This window comes from Ascidiella aspersa, chromosome 4, assembly GCF_963924565.1.
Source record: "Ascidiella aspersa chromosome 4, kaAscAspe10.2, whole genome shotgun sequence".
Classification (NCBI taxonomy): Eukaryota; Metazoa; Chordata; class Ascidiacea; order Phlebobranchia; family Ascidiidae; genus Ascidiella; species Ascidiella aspersa.
This window is the reverse complement of record NC_139450.1, coordinates 11,914,834-11,939,094: the sequence shown is the minus strand read 5'-3', so window position 1 is coordinate 11,939,094 and position 24,261 is coordinate 11,914,834. Positions and strand designations below refer to the sequence as shown.

Genomic DNA, 24,261 nt, shown 5'->3' with positions numbered 1-24,261 from the left:
ACGAGTTTATGTTCAGCCGTATCTGTTTTGTATTTGAGGTGATTTCCAATCTACGTAAACATTAACACATAACGGGCACACCGAGCACTTTTTACATTGTTTCAAATTTCAACCTCGCCACAGGCAAGATGGCGGAACTTCAGGAGAAGACCGACATGGTGGAGGAGCAGCTGAATCAGATCTACCAGAAGCTGACCATGGTGGAGTACAACGTGGAGCAGTGCAACAACTCGGTGGACGAGGCGCGCGAAACGATGGACAGCAGCAAGAACGACACCCTAGACATCAAGAATTTGCTTGACCACGCGCAGAAGCAGCTGGACGACGTAAGTTGTTATAAAATTGTATAAATATCATTTAGCATCAAATGCGTTTCTATCCAGGACCGGCGACTTAGTCTTGTTAGGGTGAAAGTTCGGCCACAATGTTAAACTATTTGGTTAAAAAACGCTACACTTTTGTCTGTACTTTTACGTTGTTGTAAGATTAGTTTCCTGAGAACTATTACAGGTTAATCCTAATCAGAACTAATTATGTGCTGGTGTTATTGGCAATTATACGACTTAAATCGTGTAATTGCCAATGATAAATTGTACTCCTAACTATCACGAATAGGTGCTTCTTCTATTATGCATTTATAATATTAGAAATAATTTATTTATTTTAATATTGGAACAAACGCAGCAACTTCTAGCCTACAGGTATAAAGCAACAGTAAAATAACTCCACGTATATTATCTTTCAGGCTATGAAGCACCTCATGGCCGCCCAAGTTATCGCCGACGACAGTTTGAGCAAGAACAACAACATGAGCACCCTGGCTCTGGAAGCCGAAACGATTGCCAACAGGTTCGTCAACTAAGGCAACAATTATAGCGGGAAAGAAATTCCGGCTCGAACGTAATCGTCTCAATTTGACCGGAAATTTTGACCCAACAATTGGCCATTTAGCGTGATTCCGACCCGAACGCCTGGCAATTATTTCTCTCAGCCGGCGCCTGTCTGTATTCGAGCTGCCCAGGCTAGAAAAGTCACGTGAGCGCGCCGGTCGCTTGGGAATGTCATTATCTTCGTTCGAGTCCTTCGACTGTCAACTCTAACTTTCAACTAAAGTCACTGTTAAGTACGCTCGTTCCGGTCGCTAGAATCCCTAAGGAAGGCCGATCAAACGACCCTCCATATACACACACTTTTAATACCGAGTTTATTCTTCCCTGTAGGCACCAGATGGAGTCCAAATCGGTGGTCGACACAGCCCAGGAGGCCCTGGATACGTCGCGAAAAGCTAAGGCGGCGGTCGACGGTGCCGTGGACACTTTGGAAGGATTGCTTAACACGCTCGACAACATGATTAACTCAGAGTAAGACAACTTTTGTGTCTGACTTTGTCTTCTGTTTGTTCGACTGTAAAGATTACATTTCACGACCAATATTTCGAGTTTTTGATTTGCTTTCACGGTAAACTATAGGAGCAAAAATTATATTTTTTGGGCCTAAGTTGATAGAACTATTTATATTTTTATATACCCTATTTTACGCGCGCAGAGACAAGATTCCGGCCACCCGCGCTTTGCTTAACGAGTTGACAACCCTGGCTCCGGTGCTTAAAAGCAAGGCGGAAAAGGCCAAGAACGAGTCTACCGATCTCTTTACCGAAGCCAGCAAGCTTGTAGTGCCCGAAGTGGACACCGACGACATGAACACACGCTCACAGAACATTCAGACCGAAGCCGAGGCTCTCTTGCCCGAGGTTTGTGGAACACCGGAAAAACTAAAAACTTTTTGGAAATATTTTGAAACACTAATGTGGTAATCGATTTAACATAAATCGTGAATGATGGATTCGACTATGATTTTGATGGATTCGACTACTGCTTTCCTGTCTAAAAAGTTAAAGTAATAACAACAGCTAACAAGGTTTAAATCATCTAGTGATCTTCCGTGATTTGCACTGCCGTAAAATTATTCTGGCATTAAATTCGTTCTTCTTTTTTAGATCAACGCCCTGGACGCTCAATACAAGCGTGACCACCAGCAATACGCATCACAGATAGAGCTCGCTCGTAATCAACTGGACATTGTGGACGCAATGCAGGACGTAAGTTGAAAAAAAAAAGCACTTTAAATGTTAAAGTTAGCGATATTTGAAACCGCAACACAGTCTAATGTGTTTATTTGGTACTTTAATTCAAAGCTGTTTTACAATGTTGTTTTTGTTTTTGCAGTCTGCCGACAAGCTAATGGCCCAAGTGCACAGCGCATACTTGTCGAGCCAAGAGGCGGTTGCTGTTGGAAACGCCACCTACCAGTCGGTACTCAACAACAAGGCCTCGTTAGAGAGTAAGTTAAAAAACATGTTGTTCGTGTTTTGTAACATTCATGTCGACAGACCTGATTTTCTGAGAATGCTCTCAAAAGAACTAAGGCTTAGGGCTAGCATTTTCAACATGCTTTTTGTGTTGGCGTTTAAGTTAGAAACAAAACGTGGCCTTGTGGTCGAACCTCGGCGAGAATTTAGCGAGATTATGTAAGTTTTAAAAGCACGAATCAAGATCCAAACGTTCGCTTCCAGGTTTCGACAAGGAAATTACAACGAACCGCGCCTTGGCCGAGGAAGCGCTGGCCGGAGCCGACGCCATTCAGGCCAAGATCGACACGGCCAACAACAAGACCCAGGAAGCCCGCGAAGCCCTCGGATCGGCGCGCTCAGTGGCCCTCCAGGCCAGGGACAAAGCCCAGCAGGCCCAGGACATCTCGTCCGAGATACAGACGGTGAGTTGCGGACCCATGCAGACTGAAACAGTTTCGTTATAATTGCTTTTTCGTAACAAGAATGATTGCGTGTACGTTGCTTATTTCGGAATTGCTATCTTGTAGAGATAGATAGGTATAACATAAAGGGTTTGTGCAGTATGCATGGGCAACATAAGGGTAGTTCTGTCGACAAAAAAGTCTTAGAGCACAATTGTTTCTTCTATTTCTTAATTCCGATAATAAACAATGTTTTTTTTTTCAATCAGGCCGCCGGAAACATTTTGGACGAGGCAGCCGCCAGCAGGAACCGCGCCGGGAACGTGAGCGAAGACATCGACCAACTCGCATCCGACCTGGATGTGACCGAGCAAGGCCTAAATGCTGCAGCCGATCAAGCCAACTCGGACAAGGCTGCCGTGGACCGTGTAAGTCGACTGATCAAAGCAAACTGGTAGTTGGTCGACGAGAAACGTTTGAGCATTTTTAGTACGAAATTTCGCTGAACTGATCGGATGTGGTTTCAATAACTGTACGACAAGAAGCTTCTGGTAGCAGAAAAGACAGCTAAAAATATTTTAAATGCGCACATGCTATATCTATATTTATTAATTAAAAAAACAAACAAATAAAGTAAATTCTGTTCACAACAATATACTTTGCCATGTTTCAATCCTTTTTTGGCAAATAGTAATGGTCAATTAGCCAAACGTCGGATTATGTCATGTTTTAACTTTGCAAGCATCCAATATGTCCCATTAAACATAGAAATGCCTTTTTTTTTTCAAAACGCTTTTTGAACGTATTGTCCTTTTCTAACTGTGGGACAAGGTTCTCCCCTAAAGAAAAAATGAGTGTTGCGACCCCGCATTTGTTAACAACACCTCTTTACTTTTCAGGCAACTACAGCGGCGGCAAACGCCCGTAAGAAGGCAAAGACGAGCGAAGATCGAGTCCATGTTGTCCTCGGCCAGCTTAACGATTTGCTCGACAGACTGAGTAAGTTATATCTAAAAAATAATCTGTGCAATTCTGCAGCTTGCGAGCCCTAAAAGGTGAAGCAAATGTTTGATTTCACGACAGTGTGTTTTTATTTTTAAAGAATGACACTTACTGATTTGAATGTTGTGTTGGGTCACATTTTTATATTATCCCACATGATATAATAAAAGTGTACGAATAGAATCGGCATACTGAGTGAACGCGGTAAAAGTAAATGTGGTTTACGTGGAAGTGCAATATGGGAAAATTAGTTACTCCTTCCTGTATTTTTTTACACAATGCTCAAAATGCAAGTTTGCCCATTTAAAAAGCTAGTATACAAGAGAGCTTGCTAACCTACTAAACCACCAGAAAAAGTACTTTTAAGGTAGCCACGCGAATAGGTCTGAACCCTTCCTCCCATTGTATCCACTCCTGATTTTGCTACCCACTTTAAAACCGCGCCTTTTGTCCCTTCGACAGACAACATGGCCGACGTGACTGACGAGGAAATCACGGCGCTGGAGAACGAGCTGGCCCGTCTACGTCACCAGGTGGAAGTGGCCAACCTGACCGCGGCCATCAAGACGCTGGAGGCGGCCGCTTTGCGACAGAACCGCACCCTGGCCGAGTACGACAGTCGGATCGCCGAGTTGACCCGCGACGTGGACAACCTGCAAGAAATCCGAGACAGCATTCCCGTCTCTTGCAACACCGTGACAAGCGTCGAGGACGAGGGCCAGTGATTAGGGGCCTTGCAGAGCGCGGAAGGTTAACATTTTCATCTTTGCTTTCCCGACGCGCCTTGTAGAGAGTAAAGACACCCGCGCGCCGAAAACGCGCAAAAAAGACCCGCGGCGTTTTTCCGATATTTTTTTCACCGCCGGTCGGCGCTTAACGCTTCCGTTTCCCCACGCGCTCCATTTCGCCGCCTCCAAATCGCACCGCCATTATTTTTATCTCGTTCTGTTCTGACCTTAAAAAACAGCCGCCCGGCACCGCCGTCCATCGCCACGCGCCCTCGTTTTCTATCGTGTGCTTTTTTGCTGGCGGATTTGCGATAAACAGCACGTCGAAGGGTCGCGTCAGGGCAGATTTGTTTTTACGCACCGCGAGTAGTTTCCGGGTGCCGCCTCTTTCATTTTACTTATGGTGTGAATTCGCCCTTTTTTATCAGCATCTTTTGTCGCCTCTATGATCGCCGAGATAGAATTACCCGCGTTACTCTCTCTGTGCGTGTGTGCTCTTTATTCAGCTGTGCGGGTGGGTGACCAACGCAATAAAAGTGTCGCCCCAATTGGCCCCACCCCTGCTCACACCCTCCCAACCCAATCACCGCTTACCCCCCTTCCCCAAAAGAAAAGAACTCCGCTTTGTATACCACACTTGTTCGTTTTTTTATCTAGTCGAATTTTATTTTGCGTTTTCACGTGTCGCCTTGCAGCATATCTTTTGTGTCCCTTCTCTTTCCTTACTTTTAGCGGCTTTGCTTAAACTGATGGTGCTTCTGACGCCCGCGCCTCTAAAGCCTTTGCTTGCTTGCTTGCTTGCTTTTGTGCTTTGCTAACGGCGGGCGTGTCATGCTCATTTCCGCCAAACGAAGATTTATGTAGATCTCCGCATGTACAAAGCGCATTCAGCCGAGTGTTAGTAGGCGCCCTGGCGGCGTGCTTTTGGCCAGCGAAAAGCGCTTACCACAGCACCTTGTACAAAAAACCCTAAAATCCTGCAGTTTGTTGAGCTGGGGCCTTTTGTAACCAATAACCCGCTTCTCGTTTTGTCGTTGTGTGCTCACTGCATCGGCGATGTACAATCACAAGACTACCTCAAAAGCAGAAAGAATATTTCCAAATCCAAAATTGTACTTGAGAAAAAAAACGAAGTAGGCCCACCGCTAAATTACTGCACCGATTGCATTTTAACCACCGGAGGCGCTGTGAGCACATACGTCCCTGTCTAATTTATTCTCTGTACATAGTCGAGTATCTCTCTCTTTCTCTTGTTTATTTTGTGTTGTACACCAAAACGCCTTTCCCTTATCAATAAATTGACTTTTAATGCATGAAAGCATAAAATTTGACAGCAGTTTACCAGAAGACCTAATCACGTCAATTATTTTGAGTTTTGTAGTATTCATTTCATTTATGTGCCTTCCTTTATCGGATGCCAAAAACTTTTTTTATAAAAGACGCCTTTAAACGTAAATCCAGGAGTGTTATAACGCAAAGTACGCCGGTGCCTTTTGACAATCCGCCTTTTATCCTACTGTTTGTATTAACTATCTTCCCGTTGAGTAGAGCTAATCAATCTGTTGCCGAATTAGCTGGTGCAGATTGTTTTTTTGTGGTTTGTCACCTCGAAGGCTATCCCCTGTGCATATCTTTGTGTGCTCTCCATTCTCGCCGCTTTTCCTCCTGCGCGTTGATTTGTTGTAACTTCTCGGGGCTGAAAATTTTTATGAAGCATACGCCCAGCAACTCACGTCTCTGTTCTCGCCTGCCGAAGCAGCTTATACGTTATCGCTAAGTATATAAACACTAACATTCGTTGTTTTTATTAAAGTTTTTAATCCGGACCGAGAGTGTAGCGTACGTCTCTCGCATCGAATCCATTTTTAAAAGTGTTTTTGTTTTTACAACGAGTGCGGCATATTTTCCGTTTTTTATAACCGAATCACCAGATATATCTATTACCCTTATTCGTAGCATACCGACTTCATGTTTTTTACGCCATTATTGCATCATATGTCCTTCACACACAAAACACCCTCGGATATAAGTAACAGTTTTTTAATTAATTGCCACTCATACTCTTGCTATCTCTATCTCTATCAGCTCTGTAACGGTCGCGAAATTTCGTGTTCTGTAAATTTTCCATCTTTCGTAAGAAAAATATAACCAACAAAATTTTCGACTGTGTGTTTGCTACTCATATACGTGGGACAAGGATAGAAATAAACGATCGCGCTCGTTCCCAGCAGAATGGGGCAGGAAGAGGGCTATAATTATTGTCTTGAAATGTTGGGCCTCTACGTGTCACCAACACGAAGTTTATACAGCGACAACTCGAAATATACCTTACGTGTCGCCTGCTGAAAGCATGGAAACCAAAAACTGTTTAAGAGAAGGTATAGCCTACTTATTGTGCAAAACTAGGTTTAGACCAGGAGCGCAACACGCCAATAAATTAAAAATTGATACTTAAACTCAAAAGCTGCCTTGTATAGTTTTGTAATTGAGAATGATAAAAATTGACTTGGAAATAGCCAGATTTAAAAGTTGGTGGTGGAAATGTTAACATGACCGACGTTTTAGGGCGGAAAGTCGGCCGAAAATTCAAAATGTAAGTGTCCTACAAATACCAACTTCGGCAACTAAAGTGCTCTGTATCAAACCAATGCATATTTTGATATTTTCTAAAAGCAAAACACCTTTGCCATTTCCAAATTTTACTGCCTCAAATGACATCACGACCTATTACAATAAAGCAAATGGCAAGGTTGTCTATTTACTTGCGTCGCGTGGTCGCAGGACGGTCGTTACACCTCGTAAAAGCCGTCGAGAATTTCGATTAGCAATCTTTAGAAGACGTGTCTTGCACTTGAAGGCCTTAAACACGCAAACTGATAAAATTATATAGGCGATACGCCGAATCGCCTCTGCGTTCGCGTCGGTTCAACAGCGCGGTATGAATTCAGTGAAAACGAGAAAACAGGCCAGACAATCGTTAAACAAGTAGACGAACAAAAGTAACTGCCAATTACTGGTTTGACGAGCTTTATAGCAGGGTTAAGGGTGCACGCCGACAACAAAAACTATCAAATTAATTCGTGGCGTTTCGAGTATATAACGCCATGGATTTCACAGATCATCATCAGTTGCTTTCGATCAGTTTAGGAAGAACGACATCAGCGAACTGATCAGCATCGATACCAGTTTAACTGTATGCAAGCTACTAACAGTATACTTCTTTGTTTTTCAGGAGGCAAACCTTGCATTCTTTATTAGTAGAACTGAAACTTAGCGCAGCGCGTCGATTCGTTTCAAACATCAAGAAAAGATGATTCTAAATCTAAATGTGCAATGTAAGTCTCTCTCTATTAAGCTCGTCTGATACTAAACCCTCATTTAATTTGTTGTAGTGAATATGCTTTTATCGCTCTTGTAACCGTGCAGCGGCGCACGGCATGGTAAGTATGCGAGTTAACCGCTTAATTCCACGTGCAGCGTTGTTGTGCTTGGCGGCCATCCTACCCAGCTGCGTTCTCGGCATTTCTATCCTGGCCAAGAGCTCCACCAACCTGCAGTGCTTCACCTGCCGAAACGCTCGCAGCAACGAGGAATGCAACCGGAACCTGGTCACGTGTCAGGCCTCACAGCAGTCGTGCCAGACCGAGATCCGCGTGTGGAACACCGACCATAAGCTGCAGATCATCATCAACAAGGTAGGTGTAGGTTAATCCCCTCTTTCTAATTGGAATTGATTAGCAATATCGGAGTGGCCTGTTTACTCATTGAAACAACACCAACACTTTGTTGTTCTCGCCATTTTTAAGTCCTTATCTGAAGGCTAGCCTACATGGCGGATATAATTTCGAAAAGCCACATATTGGATGCAGAGTTAACTTACTTCCAATCTTATTACGCCTGGTGTCCAAAAGCTGCTAGTTGTAATGAAAAGTACATTGCCAATATTTGACTACAAAACTGTCTTTTCAGGGTTGCAAGCAAACACACGCCTGCATGAACAACGAGAAGCAGAACTACATGCAAGCATGGCCCATCACTCAGTGCAACACGATCGCCAACTCGCCACTGTCGGTTTGCAGACACTGCTGTTCCACGCCAGGCTGCAACGGAGACATGAAGCGTAAGTACTAAACGTAGCCAGGGCGGTTATCCGATTTTGATATAACTCGCACACTTATCAGTAACATAGTAAACCAGCTAAAGACCTTGCAGTGATGTATAACCGTTTTGCCAACATCTGTTGCAAAATTAATTCCAAAATATGCCCTAATGTATTTTAATTTATTTTGTCCCGATCGGCTGGTAGCTCAACCTGCTCGTGCCTTTATGTAGAACGCACTTGTTCCCCGCTGTCAGCGCCCAGGAACGGCAAAATGTTCTGCTCGTACAACAACGATGTAAAGTCGGACGTGTGCAGTTTCGAGTGCGACAAGTGCTACAGGCTGAAAGGAACCGATCGACGGATGTGCATGGACGAACGGGTCTGGTCGGGAGAGGAGGCTAGATGCGTTTATGGTGAGATACATTGTCGCCTCCACTTGTGTGATCAGATGTGGACTGGCAACACTGTTCTGATAGATAAATAGATGAATCCATTATTTATTTGAATGAGGATATACTGATTCTGCCATTAATGCTGTCACTGGTCAATATAAGGTTAACATTTGTTTGCAAGTTTGCGACTCTATAACTAGCTGCTTGAAATGTTATACTTTCTTACCATTTGAAATGAAAACGGTGAGTTAAAGTCAATACAAAGGGCAATTCTATCTAGGTATATTAAAAATCGGATAAACATTAAACAAATTCAACGAGTTTATCGAATAAAATCATGAATCCTCTATAGCCTTTAAAGTTTAAACATTGCATGATATTCAAGAAAAAGTAGCTTGAGGCAAAAATGATAACGCCCCATCTTCTGCGGCCATTCTTGAAGAATTAATTTTAACCATTGACTTTAAAATACGGCATTTCCCAAAGTATTTGATTCAATACATTATGTGTACTTTAAAGTAACCTTTAATAATACTTTTACCTCGACCAGACGAGTCGTGCGATGCGTGCGACGTAAAGATGACGCAACCCCCACGAAGCGGAAGCTCTGCTTGCACCAACTTTAACAGACTTTCCTCGGTTTGCTCGTTCGTTTGCGACGAGGGCTACGATCTGTTCGGCACAGGGGTAGTCACATGCGACGCGTCGTCCAAGATATGGTCCTTCCCAAAACCAAGATGCCTTCGTAAGTACGACAAAAACGTTGTCGTGGAACGTAGTCTTTCTAACAGTAAATTAAATTCGAAGTTGGAACTCTAAGTCGTTAACCATGCAAAAGTTTGTGACACGATTTATTCAAGAATGCTTTGTTTTTACGTAATAAGAATATCAAAGCCTATACAGAAGAAGGTATCATTTTGAACGTTTCGAATAATTTTTATTCATTTTCAACATAGTCAACATAGCCAACATAGTGACTAAAGTAAACATAGAAACGTTCAAAATGATCGTCTTCCTACAACCTCCAACCATTATGCTCAAAAGCTTTGTTTTTAGTTTTATTTTTTCAAAAATAACTTCATTTTCAAAATAATCCAAGTTTTATTGCGTTTACAGTTGCTGAAAAGACTCAGGTAGTGAACTGCCGCCCCTTTTCGGTGGAGAACGGTCAGGTGGACTGCACCAGCGGCACTGAACTGGATTCCACTTGCACAGTTGTTTGCGATCCGGGCTACGAGGCCAACGGAGGCAGCAAAGCGACTTGCGCCGGTGAAATTCCAGATTGGGATAACAATCCGCAATGCAAACTCAGTACGTTGTCATTCGTTTGTAGGTCCCTGATTAAAATAAGACAGAAATAACATACTATAGATACAAATCACATAAATCTTAGAAGCCTAAGAACACTTGTTGGCTTATATGCGGGCGTAACTGTGCGTAATTTCACTCAAGTACTGGTTTGCCATAAGTAGACCGAAAACCGAAGTTATCCCTAACAGTTGAAAAAACATGTTCGCATTAGATGAAAACCTTGATCAATCAAACATGAAGGAGATAGAAATAAAATATATATTTCCTGTAGTGCTTTGCGACCAACTTCCCGCTGAAGTACTGAATCTGGTCAACGGAGCCGGATCCTGCACCGATGGGAACCGGGTCGGTTCCATATGTTCCTTCTCGTGCGACAAAAGCTTCACGCTCCAGGGCAATGACGTCATCATCTGCGATTTCATCACCAAGGAATGGATCGGGGAACTTCCCTTCTGCAAGCAAGGTAATAATTTCCTTCTAAAATTTATATTTCATGTTCTCATATTTTCATCCCGCGCTAATAATTTATTCCTCTACTTTTTTCGGGGGGGATAAAAGAGTTACGCAACAGCAGTGCGATATGGCCATAGTAAGTCTCATTGTACACTACAGGCTCCATCTCCCTTTTTTGAATCTGTATGCTACCAGCCGAATGCCCTCAACTTTTAAATATATAGAAAGTTTCGCAAAAATGCCACCTGTAATAGTAGCCAAATGCTTTCACTGTTCAGTTGCACCTGCATTCCTGGTTACCGCGGAGACGGCTTCTCTTGCGTGGACATCGACGAGTGTCTCGAGCTGCTGGATGACTGTATGAGTTCGGAGGAGGGCGGAATTTGTGTGAACACGCCGGGATCTTTCGAATGTACTTGCGCTCCCGAGTACATCGGCGATGGCAGGAACTGCACAAGTAAATATAATCAAGTGTTTAGTGGCTGAAGCTTGTTGAAGACATATTTAGAAGAATGGGTAAGGGACACATGAACAATTGATTAGAGTTGTGCTTAAAGTGTTAAAGCAACTTTATGCCGCCTCGGTTAAAATAAATTAACATTTATCCGAGGCGTTCACGCAATTTTATTTGCTGCTGTATTGGTTTTTAATCAACGACAATATCTATAGCAGTGGTTCTCAACCTTTTGTCTTTCGTGGCCCATTAACGTTGCAAAAAAATTCTGTGGCCCGAAAGTTTTATGAAAGAAAAAACTGTAAAATAGGTTTAGAACAAAACACAGCAGAATATATTTCAAAACAGATTATTTATTCAACTTTGCATTAGTGAGATGCTTGCGGCTGAACAAAAAAATTATATTCCTTTTTAATTTCTCACCAAGCCATCCTCAAATGTGGCCCACCTCAAATGCTCTTATGGCCCACCAGTGAGCCATGGCTCACTGGTTGAGAACCGCTGATCTATAGCCTTATAGGTTTATGCTATTTTGGGTTAACATAGTTCGAAGTTGTAGCCAATTGACTTTAAATGAAAGTTCGGTTGCAAAGTTAGTGAAGCAACTTTTACAGAAAACTGACCTATAATCGATCAATAATTTAAACTATAAATATAGTGACAGCCATCGCTTTTCGCATCGTTTCATTGCTAAAACAGACGTAGACGCAAAATTTGTTAACTCTCCAACTCAGTGATTCTCAACCTTTTATGACTTACGCCCGCCTCAAAAATAATAAATAGATTGGCGCCTGACTGGAATTTTCGTTGAGTGTGTTACTGAATTGTCACTATAAATGGAACTGGAACCAAACAACCAACTTAGAACAGTGTGAAATAAGCTATTGCTGCCAGGCATAATATATAACGGAGTGTTGCTCTTCCAGCAGAATATATAATAGATCGACGTTTCGACGTGCTATACAGAACGTCTTTATCAGGATACTGACGTATCGTGCAAAACAGATATCTGTTTCTATTAGAACAGTGTTTCTTAACCTTTTTAGCGCTCGTACCCTTTGAGCGTAGATGAAATTTTCTCGTACCCCCTGTCTAGAATGTAAATAGAATTTTAATAATCCGAATTAAGCTCAATCAATTTATAACTTATTTGTTGAATACACGCAATAAATACAGTCTTGTAAGTTTAACAATATTTACAACACACAAACAATCAGACAATTTACTAATGGCTTTTTGTTGTTGCTTTTCGTAAATTATGCATTCTTCACAAATATGCCTAATAGCGCATGATTTCACACTACATGTCGTACCCCCTGCTTTCTTCGGAATCAAGTTCCTAAAAAATCAGGTTTCTAAAAATTCTTAATTACCTTTCGACACCCCCTTTCTTAATTACCTATCGACACCTTTTTTTTTTTTTTTTTTTTTTTTTTGAGCATTAGAAATGGCACACCAGGGTGCCGCGGTACCCCGGTTCAGAAACACTGCTCTAACTTAATGCATTTGATGTACTGCAATGTCCAAAACATTTGTTTATCCTGTCCAGAACTGGACCTTCCCTGCCCACCTCACGAGCTTCTCCAGGGCGAGTATTGCTTCAAGTACCTGGTGGTTGATCCCGAGCATCCCTCCTACACCGCATCGGACGCGTGCGCAAACATTGAGAGCGGACATCCGGCTTCCATCAAGACCAAGGAGGAGTACGACACACTTAACGCCATCCTCCTGGTGAGTTGTATTCATCCTTTCTTTTTGGCTGAGGTTTTTCCTATTTTTTTCAAATTTGGCATTTTTTTAAGATAATTTTTAATTAACTGACTGCTTCTCAAACGTTGCTCTGTATAAAACCCAGGTCAAATAAACCGAGATTCTTCAAAACAAAAATGAATAAAAGCCTTGCAATATAGCACCAGATTCTAGACTAAATCAAAGCGACAATGAAAGAATGTAACTTACCGCAGCCTAATGAAGATTACATTTCCGTTAATTTAACTCTACATGAGAATTAAAAGCTGCTCGCGAACCATTTGCGGCAGTGTAAAACAAAATGAACATATAACTATACTCAAACGGAAAGCATATATTTATACGGCACATTAAAACCTTAATTTAAGCATGTTGCCTGACTTTGTCCTGATTTTTATTCGGCAGAACAAACTCGTGCCCCTCAACGACTTGACCACCGTGATTCTCGGACCCTGGATCGGACTCGACGACCGTTATGAGCCAGGAAAGCTCAGATGGAGAGACGGAGCCCCACTTCTGCCGCGTGACTACCAGATGTGGGCTCCCAAACAACCGAGCATTCGCGGGGGTAAGTTGTTAAGCAGGTCGTTTATTTATTTATTACTGTTTGTGAAACTTACGACATTCCGTTTGTGTAATGATCACCATTTAAGAAACTTACGATATTCCATTACAACAACGCATTCATCTGAACATAAGAAAACTTTGTGACGCACAAAGCTGGACAACGAATAGAATTAATTTAAAAAATGTATTTCTAATAAATTGGTGCGTAAAGGGTATACGATATATTTACGTGTCTCATTGAATTAGGCTACAAAACTTAACTTGCCTCACCAAAATGTTTTGCATGACTTTGACAACAATTTGCTTTGATATTATTTGTCTTTCAACTAATTATTTTGCTCAGATCAATAGGTTTGTTAACTTGTCTCAGGTACTGGTGCGCGATGCGTCCATCTTGTGTCTGATCCCGTCAAATTCAACACACGCGACTTCCTCTGGGTCGACCTCTACTGCAACGAGTTTGCGAGATACGTGTGCGATAGCGAGAAAACCAACGGTACGTTATCAGCCCAACAGTAATAAAATAAAAAACAGAGAGTTTATTACGCTTGGCGCACTCGTAAACAAAGCAGCGCCGCAAAATCAAAACAATATAATAACATTACTGGCTAACTAGAAAATTACTCCGATTGTCAATGAAAAGAAGTACGGCGTTTATTTTTTTCTTTTCTTTTATGTGTCATATGTCCTTTCCAACCATAGTAAAAGCTTTCTCTAGATTTCCTTAATTAATGTAACGTTACATGCAACACATTTATAGGCCAATAGACCATGTATGTCATCTCTCAAACATATAAATTCCTGTTTAAGTAGTCATAACTAGGTGACTTAATAATTGTGGAATGAAACATCTAACTAACGTCTTCTTTACAATTTCCACAGAACAAATCACTCTGTGCCAACCCGCGCTCGCCGGTATGCCGAACGGAAACGTAGAATGCACGGACGGCTGGAGAAACGGCTCGACTTGTACCTTCACGTGCAAGCCAGGCTTCACACTGATCGGGCCATCTGCGTCTGTCACCTGCGTCGCTCCTTATATGGCCTGGGACAACATTCTCCCGGTTTGCGTTGGTAAGTGTACAAATGCGACAAAACACTGTTGAAGCTCACGACATATTGGTAAAACTGAGCGTGTCGAAATTCGATCTCCGCACGAAAAAGCTGCTTCTATTTAATAAAGACTGTTTTTCTTTTAGAATCGGTTTGCCCGCCTGTCGTTGCCCCGAACGCCGGATCAGTGATGTGCAGTGACGGGCACAAAACCGGCTCTGTATGTCAGTACTCATGCAACGACGGTTACCTGCTGCAAGGAACCAGTCAAGTGATCTGCCAACCCGACCTCGACTGGAGCGGACGAAAGCCTTGCTGTTTAGGTATTTGACTTGGTTTCCCTTTAACAAGAGAAAATGGACCCCATTTTAAAAAGTTTAACAAACCACGCGCGGTGCGACGCAACATATAAGTGGCTTTGCCAACTAAGAAAAAAAATGTGATATTATTGTGAAAAACTTTTTTTACACCAATTGTATGGCGGTACTGTTTCCTAAAAGGATCCTAAAAATTAAGGTCATCTTAATATGAGAGTGGCCGTCTAAGTTGATTTGTCATAAAATCTCGTGATCGGTAGATCAAAACTGAAACGCTAAGTTGGGTCCTAAATCCAATGTTTCGGGACAACGAATAAATTTGTTTATTCATAAAACAGACGAATGTCCACCAAAGGCTCGACTGAACTTAGTGTTTGTCGTCGACCGTTCCAGTAGCATCGGCGAAGTAAACTTCCAGACCATCATCAATTTCACCAAATCGGTAAGTAAAGCTGGGCACATGCATTCCCTTCTATTAAGCGGCGTGCACATTTATACCCTATTTTTTCTTTTTCTCAGATGTACAGCGCTTTCGAGATCAGCGCAAAGTTTACTCAAGTCTCGTTGGTGGGATTCGACTCTGTGGTATACGTGCCCAGCGGCCGCTTCTGGCACGCTAATAAATCAGAAGTGGACGACGCTATCTCACAGCTCAACTATTCTGGCAAGGGAACGCTCGCCGGTTAGTTGACCCCTTTTTCGTTTTTCCTTGACCTAAAAAGACTTATATGCGCTGTTAAGTCTGTTTTTTCGTTAAATGTTAATTTTGATGTGGCAAGTACGTTTATTAAATGCCGAAGGAGAACTTTTCTATAAGTTTAATAAAATAGCGCTTCTTTTTGTGCTCGGTAAAAAAATCTTGAACGAGATAAAAGTCAACTAATCACCTTTAAGAAATACACAACATGCATAAAAGGGAAACAAGCTACACAGTAAACATTGTCATTTTTGACCAAGGTCAAGCGCTGAACTTCGTCGCAACTAATTTAATGGGAGCCCGACCTGGCATCCAGAAAGTAGTGATCGTTCTGACCGACGGAAACGCAAAAGACGACCTTGTCAACAATGGTAAGTTGGTTAATAAATAAATTGTCAGCCGGCACAATCGGTATAAACTCGCAAACAGCTTAAAATACATTGGCCAAGAAGTGCGCGTTGTTTCGATTTCTTACTGTATTTCATTTCTTACTGCAGCAAAAATACTGAGAGACTCGGACGCTCACGTGATCGCAATCGGCATCACTGGCTCACACTTGCAAGATCTCAGTGTCATCGCTTCCAAGCCAATTAAGGACAACATCTACAGCCTGGCCGAGGTTTCCGACATTAACGAAATCGTGACGAACGTGGCCGACCAAGTCTGCAGTGTCCAGTGCTAACTAACTGCAACTTTGCCTTCATTTTTTCTTCACTGTTTTTTATTAGTAGGCCAACTGAAATTAACCTTAATATCGGACAGTTAATTGAAAAATTCTAGCACCATCTTTACGTGTAAATGAAATATATGTTGTGAGTTTATTTTTGTATCTCTGCAGTACCCCAAGGCACAAATATTTCACTTTTTTCTTCTGCCAACTTGTATATAACAGAGATGTTTATTGCATGTTATATCGGTGTTTTATCTGTCGGTATTTGCTGTATTGCCAAATACATTTTAAAGCGTGCTTGAACCTTGTTGTTAACTCCAATTAACCAATTAGCCGTTCTACTTTGTGCGATCAAGCAGGCTTCAAATTAAACTCCAGCAGGTTTAGAATAAATCAGCCATCAGCTTGGATTCCAGACAAATGCTAATAAAACTTAAAATGTAGCCTGAAGACTTGTCGCTTTTGTTGTTACAACTTTAGGTATCTCTTAAAACAAATTACAACGTTTACTTTTTAAAATGGTTTATATACAACTGATGTGTAAAATGGCCGAACAACTTTAACATGTTCAAGAGATTGAACAATTGTTCTATATAGGCTACTATTGTATAAAGTTGTTTTGTCTCAATTAATGATTGGTGACATCTTGCAATAATATTAATATACATTGACACTATAGCAAATAGGGATCTGAATCATGAAGGAACTTGTCGTTGTTACATTAGGGACAAAGCCGTAGTTTGCATGTTGACCTATTGTTTCCATATTTAAGGAATTTACATGAAAAAATGGGGATATTTGAGCATGTTTTTTAATAAGGTCAAGGCTGTGAAACAATACTGAACACTTTGCATGCTACTATCAAAGTGAACCACGACACGACGCTATTATGCTCTGTCACAAAAGTCTACACAAATGGAACCTTCACGAAGATTATTGCCTGTATCGCGTCAATTTCCTGCGCTGCATTAGAAGTGCGCCCGGGGTTAAAATCCAGGTCCATCAAGTCTCACACAACTCATTAGAAGCTACAGCGCGACTTTGATTGCAATGCCATTACACATATGCGTACTTGCCATGCAGGGAGAAGTAAAAAAACATAATGCCAGTCCGAAATATCAAGGTCGTATGTACATGTCGCTTGTTTTCAAATTTACATTGGAGTGATATAACGTTATTTGAAACGTTCGCGAGTTATTTAAACACTTATACACGGAGACTGGATTCGGGTTAATTCGAGAATGAAATTGCTGCCCGTCTGCATAGCAATGCTAGGTAAGTGTAACATAAATAAAAGTTTTCACTGGTAGCCATTAATTCCAGGGTAGATGCAAATTGGAAAAGCAAAAACACGAGTTAATATTGTTGTTTGCAGTTATCAGTCCAACAGTAACAAATGGAAGATGGTGCTACACTTGCAAAGATGCAGCCAATAATGCTGAGTGTAACCAACAAGGAATGAAAGAATGTCCAATTAACGAGGTAGAGTAAAATAATTTATTATTATTCACGTGGGCTACTTAGACGAAGACTCAGTTCGATTTTTTATGATGACCTGGTCAAGAAGCAAGTAAAATAAGTCAGACAAAAAGGATTTTGAACCTTATATTCTAGTTCAATTAATATAAATAACATTTTTATAAATTTTGCAAAGTATGCATACGAATTTGTAAAACAGGCCTGCACAACGTACGGCACGGGCAACCTTTCAAAGCGGCTCACGTGAGGCCTGCAATGCAACAACATGATTTCAGTTAATTCCTTATATATTTTTTGTTTGTGTTTTGTGTGAACAACTGATCATACATTTGTTGTAATGTTTAACGAAATAAACGATGCACACAATTTAGTTATGCACATAACTATAGTTAAAGTGACTGAGGCGTACAATAGTTTAGTGAAAGACTGATGGCGATAGGGGTTGGCAAACTTTTTGACACACGAGTCGGATTTTTTAATCAATAGTTTAACATGTGGATAAATTTATGTCACGGCGGAATACGTGGAGCTGTATGTTGTGGAGGCCACAACAAAGTGGGTTGCAAAAACATGGGCACAAAAATAAAAATGGGTCACCAGGGGGGGAGTGATTCACCAGGACAATAGCCCTAAGCTATTTTTTGCCAACTTTAATCTGTAAATACATTCTTTTTACTTTTTGTAGTATATTTTGTCAATGTATTTTTTGCCACCTTTGATATCTGAAGTTTTGTCCATTTACACCAAATAAACGCATGATTTTGTACTGTTTTATGACGCAGCTTTGTAACATCATAGGCCTACCACAAAAAATATGTTTGAACTTCAGTATGCGGCGCTCGTAATTGGTTTAAAGACCACGGTTATGCATCCAGTGTTTTACTGTCGTGAATTCGTTCTGTTGATTTGTTGTGATAGAACTGGTGCCAGACCGAGATTCGAATTAGACGGGACGTTGCCGGAACCCCAAAGATCCTGATCAAAAAGGGCTGCAAGCAGGAAACTGCATGCAAGAACAACCAGAGACAGAACAATAAAACTGAGTGGGAACCTGCCCAATGTGACCACGACGGAAACGCGCTGCTGTCTGTTTGCAGGTAATTAGTTGCCCGCAACGTTTGCCCTAAACAAGGTACGTATCGTGCATATCAAAAGGAAATGGTTCTTAAACTTGTTTAACTTGCGGTGCTAAAAAAATACAAACAAAATTCGCGGCCCACATTATACAAAACAACATAATTGACAATCGCCTAAAATACACTATAAAATAGGTAAATACCACATTATTAGCAGGTTATCTAAAGAATAATGTGCATCCGAGTCTCGCATGTTTGCTTACATGCCTATTTGCAATAAGAATTGGGCACACAGTTTGAGATTCACTGCAAAAAGGTTAACAGACAAAATTTATAAAATCCTATTTTTTATAGATATTGTTGTGGTGACAAAGAAAAGGGATGCAACGAAGGTCTCCCAGGTAATTACACTTTTAAGTGTAAATATCTTGCACGCGTTACGTTGCCGTTGTGATCGCCAGTGTTGTAAATGACTTAAATCAATGACTTGACTTAATTGCACTTAATGTTTTCAAATGACTTGACTCAAGCCTTTAGGGCAAATGGCTTGACTTGACTTAAGTCTTTTAGACAAATGACTTGGCTTGAAATTAAGTGTTTTCATTAAGCATTTTTTTTCTAAAAATTGGGTTATTTTTCCTTTTTTTTTGCACATAAAAAAATTTGCTTGCTCTCTATTGCCTTTTCGGTACTTATAAGTTAAGGTGTTGCTCATAATCGGACGAATATAACCAATTTTAATAGCTTAAGGTTTAATTATTTTGGGGGGACTTGATTTGGAATTTACTTGCTTTAATTATGACATGACTGGGACTTGACTTGTTATTTATCCAAAAAGACAAGACTCGACTTCAACTTAGTAATTTTAAATATCACTTGACTTAGACTTAAATTATTTTACAAATGACTTGACTGGGACTTAAGTCATTTCAAAATGACTTGTTTACAACACTGGTGATCACTGGCCCTTAACCTACATTTAGCAAAGCTAAAATCTTGTGTCGAATCATTACCTCCAGACCACGACTGCGGCACGATCGTTCCGCCTCGCTTCACACAGTACCTGTGCCAGCCCGACAACCGGTATTACACGTCCAAATGCTCCCTCCAGTGCCTGCCCGGGTTCACGCAGCCCGGGGAACAACTGCAGGTCGACATGCAATGCATGAAGAACGGTTCGTGGACTCCTCCCGATGTCGACGCGGGCCGGAGTATTGCGTAAGTTTTGTTTATGGTTTTTGCGAGTGTATATAGCGACGAAGTAAAAGTGTTAGAGGATTTCCTGCTGCTTTGAGTAAGTTCTGCTGGAAAAAAAACTTTTTGGCACTCTTTTTTTACAATATTTCCGCAAACTTAAGCCAAAAGTTAATGACAATATTTTCAGACGGCACGGTCTAAAGCAGTGGCTGTTAACCTTTTTTCTTTCGTGGCCTATTTACGTTGGGAAAAAATTGTGTGGCCCAATAGAATTTTTATGAAAGAAAAAACTTTAAAATATGTTTAGAACAAAACACAGCAGAACATATTTCAAAACAGATTATTTATTCAACCGTACATTAGTGAGATACTTGCGGCTGAACAATAAATTTACATTCCTTTTTAATGCTTCCCCATGCCATTATTCCTGTAAAATTAAATATAATGACACAAATGAAACTAATTCTAGCTTTTTAAATTGGTCTGTGGCCCACCAGTGAGCCATGGCCCACTGGTTGAGAACCGCTGGTCTAAAGTGAGGCGAATTTGTCCAATCACCAATAAAATCTTACTGTTTAAAGCTTTAAAAAATAGAAAGAACTCTGTCGTATCTGTTCAAATTTTTCGTGTATTTAATAATATAATGTAAGAAGTGGTGATTAGGTTGGTTGAAAGTTGAAACTAAGTAAATTATAAACTTCTAATCGAGTTTATATAAAGTTAGAAAATTAAATATATAAACCAATGTTCTAGGTGCATCTGGGACGGAACGTCAACCACGGGATACCCCTTCTGTGACCTTTTTGCTCCGCCGCGCTTTGGTGGCGCAAACTGTTCAGACAAGGTGAGAAAAATTAGACAAAAAAGTTTACACAAAAGTGACAGTAAAAATCACTTACAGTTAAAGCCATTATAAAGAAGTTTTAAACCTTTTCAAAAAACAACAACTGTAGTTCGGCCGAAACATTATAACTAAGCCTACTAAAAAAAAACGTTGTAATGAGGTCACAATATTGTTCTCGAGGAATATGGTTATCGACTAAAGTAGGCTACAAAGATTTTAATACTGCCAGCATAATGTTTTAGATATAGGATGCTTTCAGTTACAGAAGATCAATATGTTACAATATTTAAACACTGCTGAAAACATTCTTTCTTCGAAGTGTTCATTAGGATCGTGTGATATCGCCGCACATTGCGAACTCTTCTGTGATGACGGCTACCAAGCGCAGGGTCCCAGCACCACAACTTGCGGCCAGCCCGACGAACTTGATGACGCGCAGTGGCTGCCCTCCACCCAGGGATTCACCTGCACCGGTATGCGCCTTGTAAAATGAAGTTTTACTGATATAAGTTAGGGGTTCGTGACATGGACCTAACGATGCGCAGACTCGACTAAAAAATTGCAATTTACATCAGTGTAAAGAAACCTTTTCAATAAAATTTTTTTAAATAGTATTTTCTTTTTTTTTAAATCTCAATCCTCAAAAGTAATTATAAGAGTATTAACCAAACTATTGTTTTGTTTCCACATTATTTTTGGTAGCGCTATGTTTAAGAGACTTTTTAGTTTTAATTTTTGGATTTGTTAATGGTTGCTTTATTTTACCAAATCCTACTGCTTCCTCCCTTAAAACGTTCCCAACTGGCGTTGATTTGCTCCAAAAGTCATCCGCTGCAGTTACGTCATTTAAATCCCTTTTTGTTTTCGTACAATGCTTTAACCTTGAATGCTGTCTCGTGAAGCAATTCAGTGCCCGGTAATGACGAGACCTGATTGGGGCAACGTCACGTGTTATGGGGAGTCGGGTCCGTCCAGCTTCGGAGCGATTTGCTTCCTCAACTGCAGCGCGGGTTTCGCCTTGAACGGTTCGGACACAAGGACGTGCCTTGCAGACGGCACTTGGTCCGGCGTCGAAGTCACCTGTCAAAAAGGTAAGTTTTTGTCAGGCACATTTATTTGTTGGGTATTATAATGAAAAACACTTTGCGGCAAGGGTTACAAGAGGAAAAACTACAAAATCAAGTATACCTAATAAAGTTATTTGCTTATCTGCGAAATGTGTTGGTTTTGCCCAAAAAAATCATGCAATTTAAATTTAAATCGCCTTTCTTAGAAATTGCGCAGTGACCGCTGAGCTAATGTTTCCTATTGTTTAGATAAGCTTGCATATGACGTCATGTCATATAAATAATGAAACTAACAATATATCGTGATAAAGGATTTCGCAGAATGTATATATAAAACGTTGTTCTGAACCAGTTTTCGCTTTTTTGAATATTCTTAAATAATTGCGAGAAGATTAAATAATAAACACAAGAAGAGACCCAAAAGTCTTTTTACAACAATTTTCAGCCACTCCTGTTATTTAGGAATAGTAAAATTGCCTAAAATAACCCTATTTTAATAAAAAATATTTAATTAAAACATTTGAATATATGCGAAGTCATTTTGTAAATGACGTAAGTTTAAGTCAAGTCGTTTGTCGTAGTGACTTAAATCAAGTTAATTCAATTTATCTCTAATACTTAAGTCAAGTCATTTAAAAACAGTGATTTGAGTGTACTGAAGTTATACAACACTGCATGTTGGTAGGTTACTACTACCTTTTGGGATTTTGGGTAAGTTTATTATTTTTTTTCACCAGACACAAACAGCACCACGTTGATCAAGTGCGACGATATTCCTTCTCCCGAAAACGGATCGGCCAGCTGCTACGAGGTTGCGGATGCCTACGAGTATAACTACTTCTGCGTGCTGGAATGCGACCCCGGGCATGAGCTTGTCGGACCTTCTTTCTCGCTCTGTCTGCCAGACGGTTCCTGGTCCGAATCAAACGCAACTTGTTCAGGTGTGAATTGTGTTCACATACTTATTTTTGGACACGCTTTTAGGGTACCGGTGTACGTTAAGTGGTGCGTTGACGAGAAGCACGCCAATTAGCGTTATTAGAATTTTAAAGAGTGTTTCTGTGCCTTTAATACATCATTAATTTTTCTCCACAGTATTTGTAACGATAAACAGATTTTTACATTTTTTTAACTTTTAAAAGGAGTAAAACTGTTTTAGCGTTTTAAAGAATAGTTACTAACGCCAAAACTAGAATTACCTTTTTGCAATAAAACCGTTTCTTTTTAAAACAGCGGTAACCTGCCCTTCGTTGGATATTTCCAATTTTGCTGATGTCAAATGCAACGGTCCTGGTGGAAACTATTCCTACGGGAGCGTTTGCGAATTTAACTGCACTCGAGGATGGAGACTAACTGGATCTAAGAGCAGGACTTGTCAGGAGAATGGTTCATGGAGCGGTCAGAGCAGCGGATGCGAAGGTAAATGATTACTATTAAAAACGTTTAGTTTTATTTATTTACGGTCGTCATCTGACAACGTAAAACAGTAGATGTAAACTATAGTTTATTGTTATCAGTTGTGCTTTGCCCAACGCTAAGCAACCTCGCCAACGGAACGTGGCATTGTATCGGGGAGTATGGAAACTTTTCCTACGGAAGCGAGTGCGTCGCTATTTGCGACCCCGGATACAAAGTTGCTGGCGACGAGCGTGCGACTTGCCAACACAACAAATCGTGGAGCCAGAAATATACTGTGTGTCAGCCTAAGAACGTTTTCATATATTCACATTATACCAAACGTCAGTCGGTTATCGTTAATTACTTAAAAAAATTGTTACACATGAAACTTCAAAACATAAAGGTCGTAATATAGCCAATACGTACATTAAAGCCTATCCAACTAAAGGATGAATTTGGCCGAAACTATCTATAATGTATGACAACTTAATGTTATGGGTTTATCATAACCAGTGACATTTTAAACAGCCGTGACCTGCCCATCGTTGGACAGTCCCAGATTTGGTGAAACTGCGTGCATTGCCACAAGTACAAATAGCATAGTTGGGAGTGTGTGTGAATTTAACTGTTCCAATGGTTGGATACTAAGTGGATCGCATTCGCGAACATGTCTGCAAAATGGAACCTGGAGCGGACAAAACACAAGTTGTGATTGTAAGTTATAGTAGCATTGATCAAAACCATTGTCACTGATCATTTCAATTGTCATTAATAAACGTTACCGATGGTAAAAAAAAGAAAAACATTAGAACAAAAGTTTTAAAATTGCCTAACATCCATCATTCTTGTCTCGTTGAAATTTGTGAAGATATAATGAAAGACTTATAAAGTTGTTCTGAAGTAGACGTTTGCTATTTTGCAGTCGTACAGTGCCCTGCGTTTGTAAACCTAAAT

The 24,261-nt window shown here is 40.7% G+C and overlaps 3 protein-coding genes across 4 annotated transcripts in view; all 3 read left to right on the top strand.

The window, feature by feature from the left end:
* The window catches only part of LOC146147889 (laminin subunit gamma-1-like), a 31,052-nt gene extending 24,410 nt beyond the window's left edge, over window positions 1–6,642 (top strand). For both annotated transcript variants that reach the window (XM_083388632.1, XM_083388633.1), the window contains 10 exons: window positions 124–326; window positions 746–849; window positions 1,221–1,361; window positions 1,546–1,750; window positions 1,997–2,098; window positions 2,226–2,340; window positions 2,573–2,772; window positions 3,021–3,179; window positions 3,651–3,750; window positions 4,216–6,642. In XM_083388632.1, the coding sequence (XP_083244758.1) occupies window positions 124–326; window positions 746–849; window positions 1,221–1,361; window positions 1,546–1,750; window positions 1,997–2,098; window positions 2,226–2,340; window positions 2,573–2,772; window positions 3,021–3,179; window positions 3,651–3,750; window positions 4,216–4,478 (1,592 nt within the window). In that variant the 3' untranslated portion in view covers window positions 4,479–6,642. The remainder of the gene's footprint in view (window positions 1–123; window positions 327–745; window positions 850–1,220; window positions 1,362–1,545; window positions 1,751–1,996; window positions 2,099–2,225; window positions 2,341–2,572; window positions 2,773–3,020; window positions 3,180–3,650; window positions 3,751–4,215) is intronic.
* A 1,285-nt stretch (window positions 6,643–7,927) lies between these two features.
* Window positions 7,928–16,258, top strand: LOC146147888 (P-selectin-like). Its single transcript, XM_083387956.1, has 16 exons — window positions 7,928–8,176; window positions 8,451–8,601; window positions 8,814–8,996; window positions 9,526–9,720; window positions 10,092–10,286; window positions 10,498–10,744; window positions 11,018–11,196; window positions 12,743–12,924; window positions 13,348–13,510; window positions 13,880–14,005; window positions 14,392–14,583; window positions 14,709–14,885; window positions 15,218–15,321; window positions 15,399–15,561; window positions 15,837–15,947; window positions 16,074–16,258. Exons 1-16 carry the CDS (start codon window positions 7,928–7,930, stop codon window positions 16,256–16,258), a joined length of 2,802 nt encoding a protein of 933 aa, XP_083244082.1.
* A 1,229-nt stretch (window positions 16,259–17,487) lies between these two features.
* Window positions 17,488–24,032, top strand: LOC146147887 (P-selectin-like). Its single transcript, XM_083387955.1, has 11 exons — window positions 17,488–17,521; window positions 17,622–17,728; window positions 18,644–18,822; window positions 19,156–19,202; window positions 19,821–20,019; window positions 20,752–20,842; window positions 21,162–21,315; window positions 21,745–21,933; window positions 22,647–22,850; window positions 23,143–23,328; window positions 23,836–24,032. Exons 1-11 carry the CDS (start codon window positions 17,488–17,490, stop codon window positions 24,030–24,032), a joined length of 1,587 nt encoding a protein of 528 aa, XP_083244081.1.
* The last annotated feature ends 229 nt before the right edge of the window (window positions 24,033–24,261 follow it).

Bases quoted from the DNA above. Each gene is read 5' to 3' on its own strand.
- LOC146147888 (XM_083387956.1), top strand. From the start codon at position 7,928: ATGCGAGTTAACCGCTTAATTCCACGTGCAGCGTTGTTGTGCTTGGCG. The intron at 8,602-8,813 runs GTAAGTACTAAA...GCCTTTATGTAG, and splicing joins CTGCAACGGAGACATGAAGC to AACGCACTTGTTCCCCGCTG. The intron at 15,948-16,073 runs GTAAGTTGGTTA...TTCTTACTGCAG, and splicing joins AGACGACCTTGTCAACAATG to CAAAAATACTGAGAGACTCG.
- LOC146147887 (XM_083387955.1), top strand. From the start codon at position 17,488: ATGAAATTGCTGCCCGTCTGCATAGCAATGCTAG. The intron at 19,203-19,820 runs GTAATTACACTT...CATTACCTCCAG, and splicing joins ATGCAACGAAGGTCTCCCAG to ACCACGACTGCGGCACGATC. The intron at 21,316-21,744 runs GTATGCGCCTTG...TGTCTCGTGAAG, and splicing joins CCAGGGATTCACCTGCACCG to CAATTCAGTGCCCGGTAATG.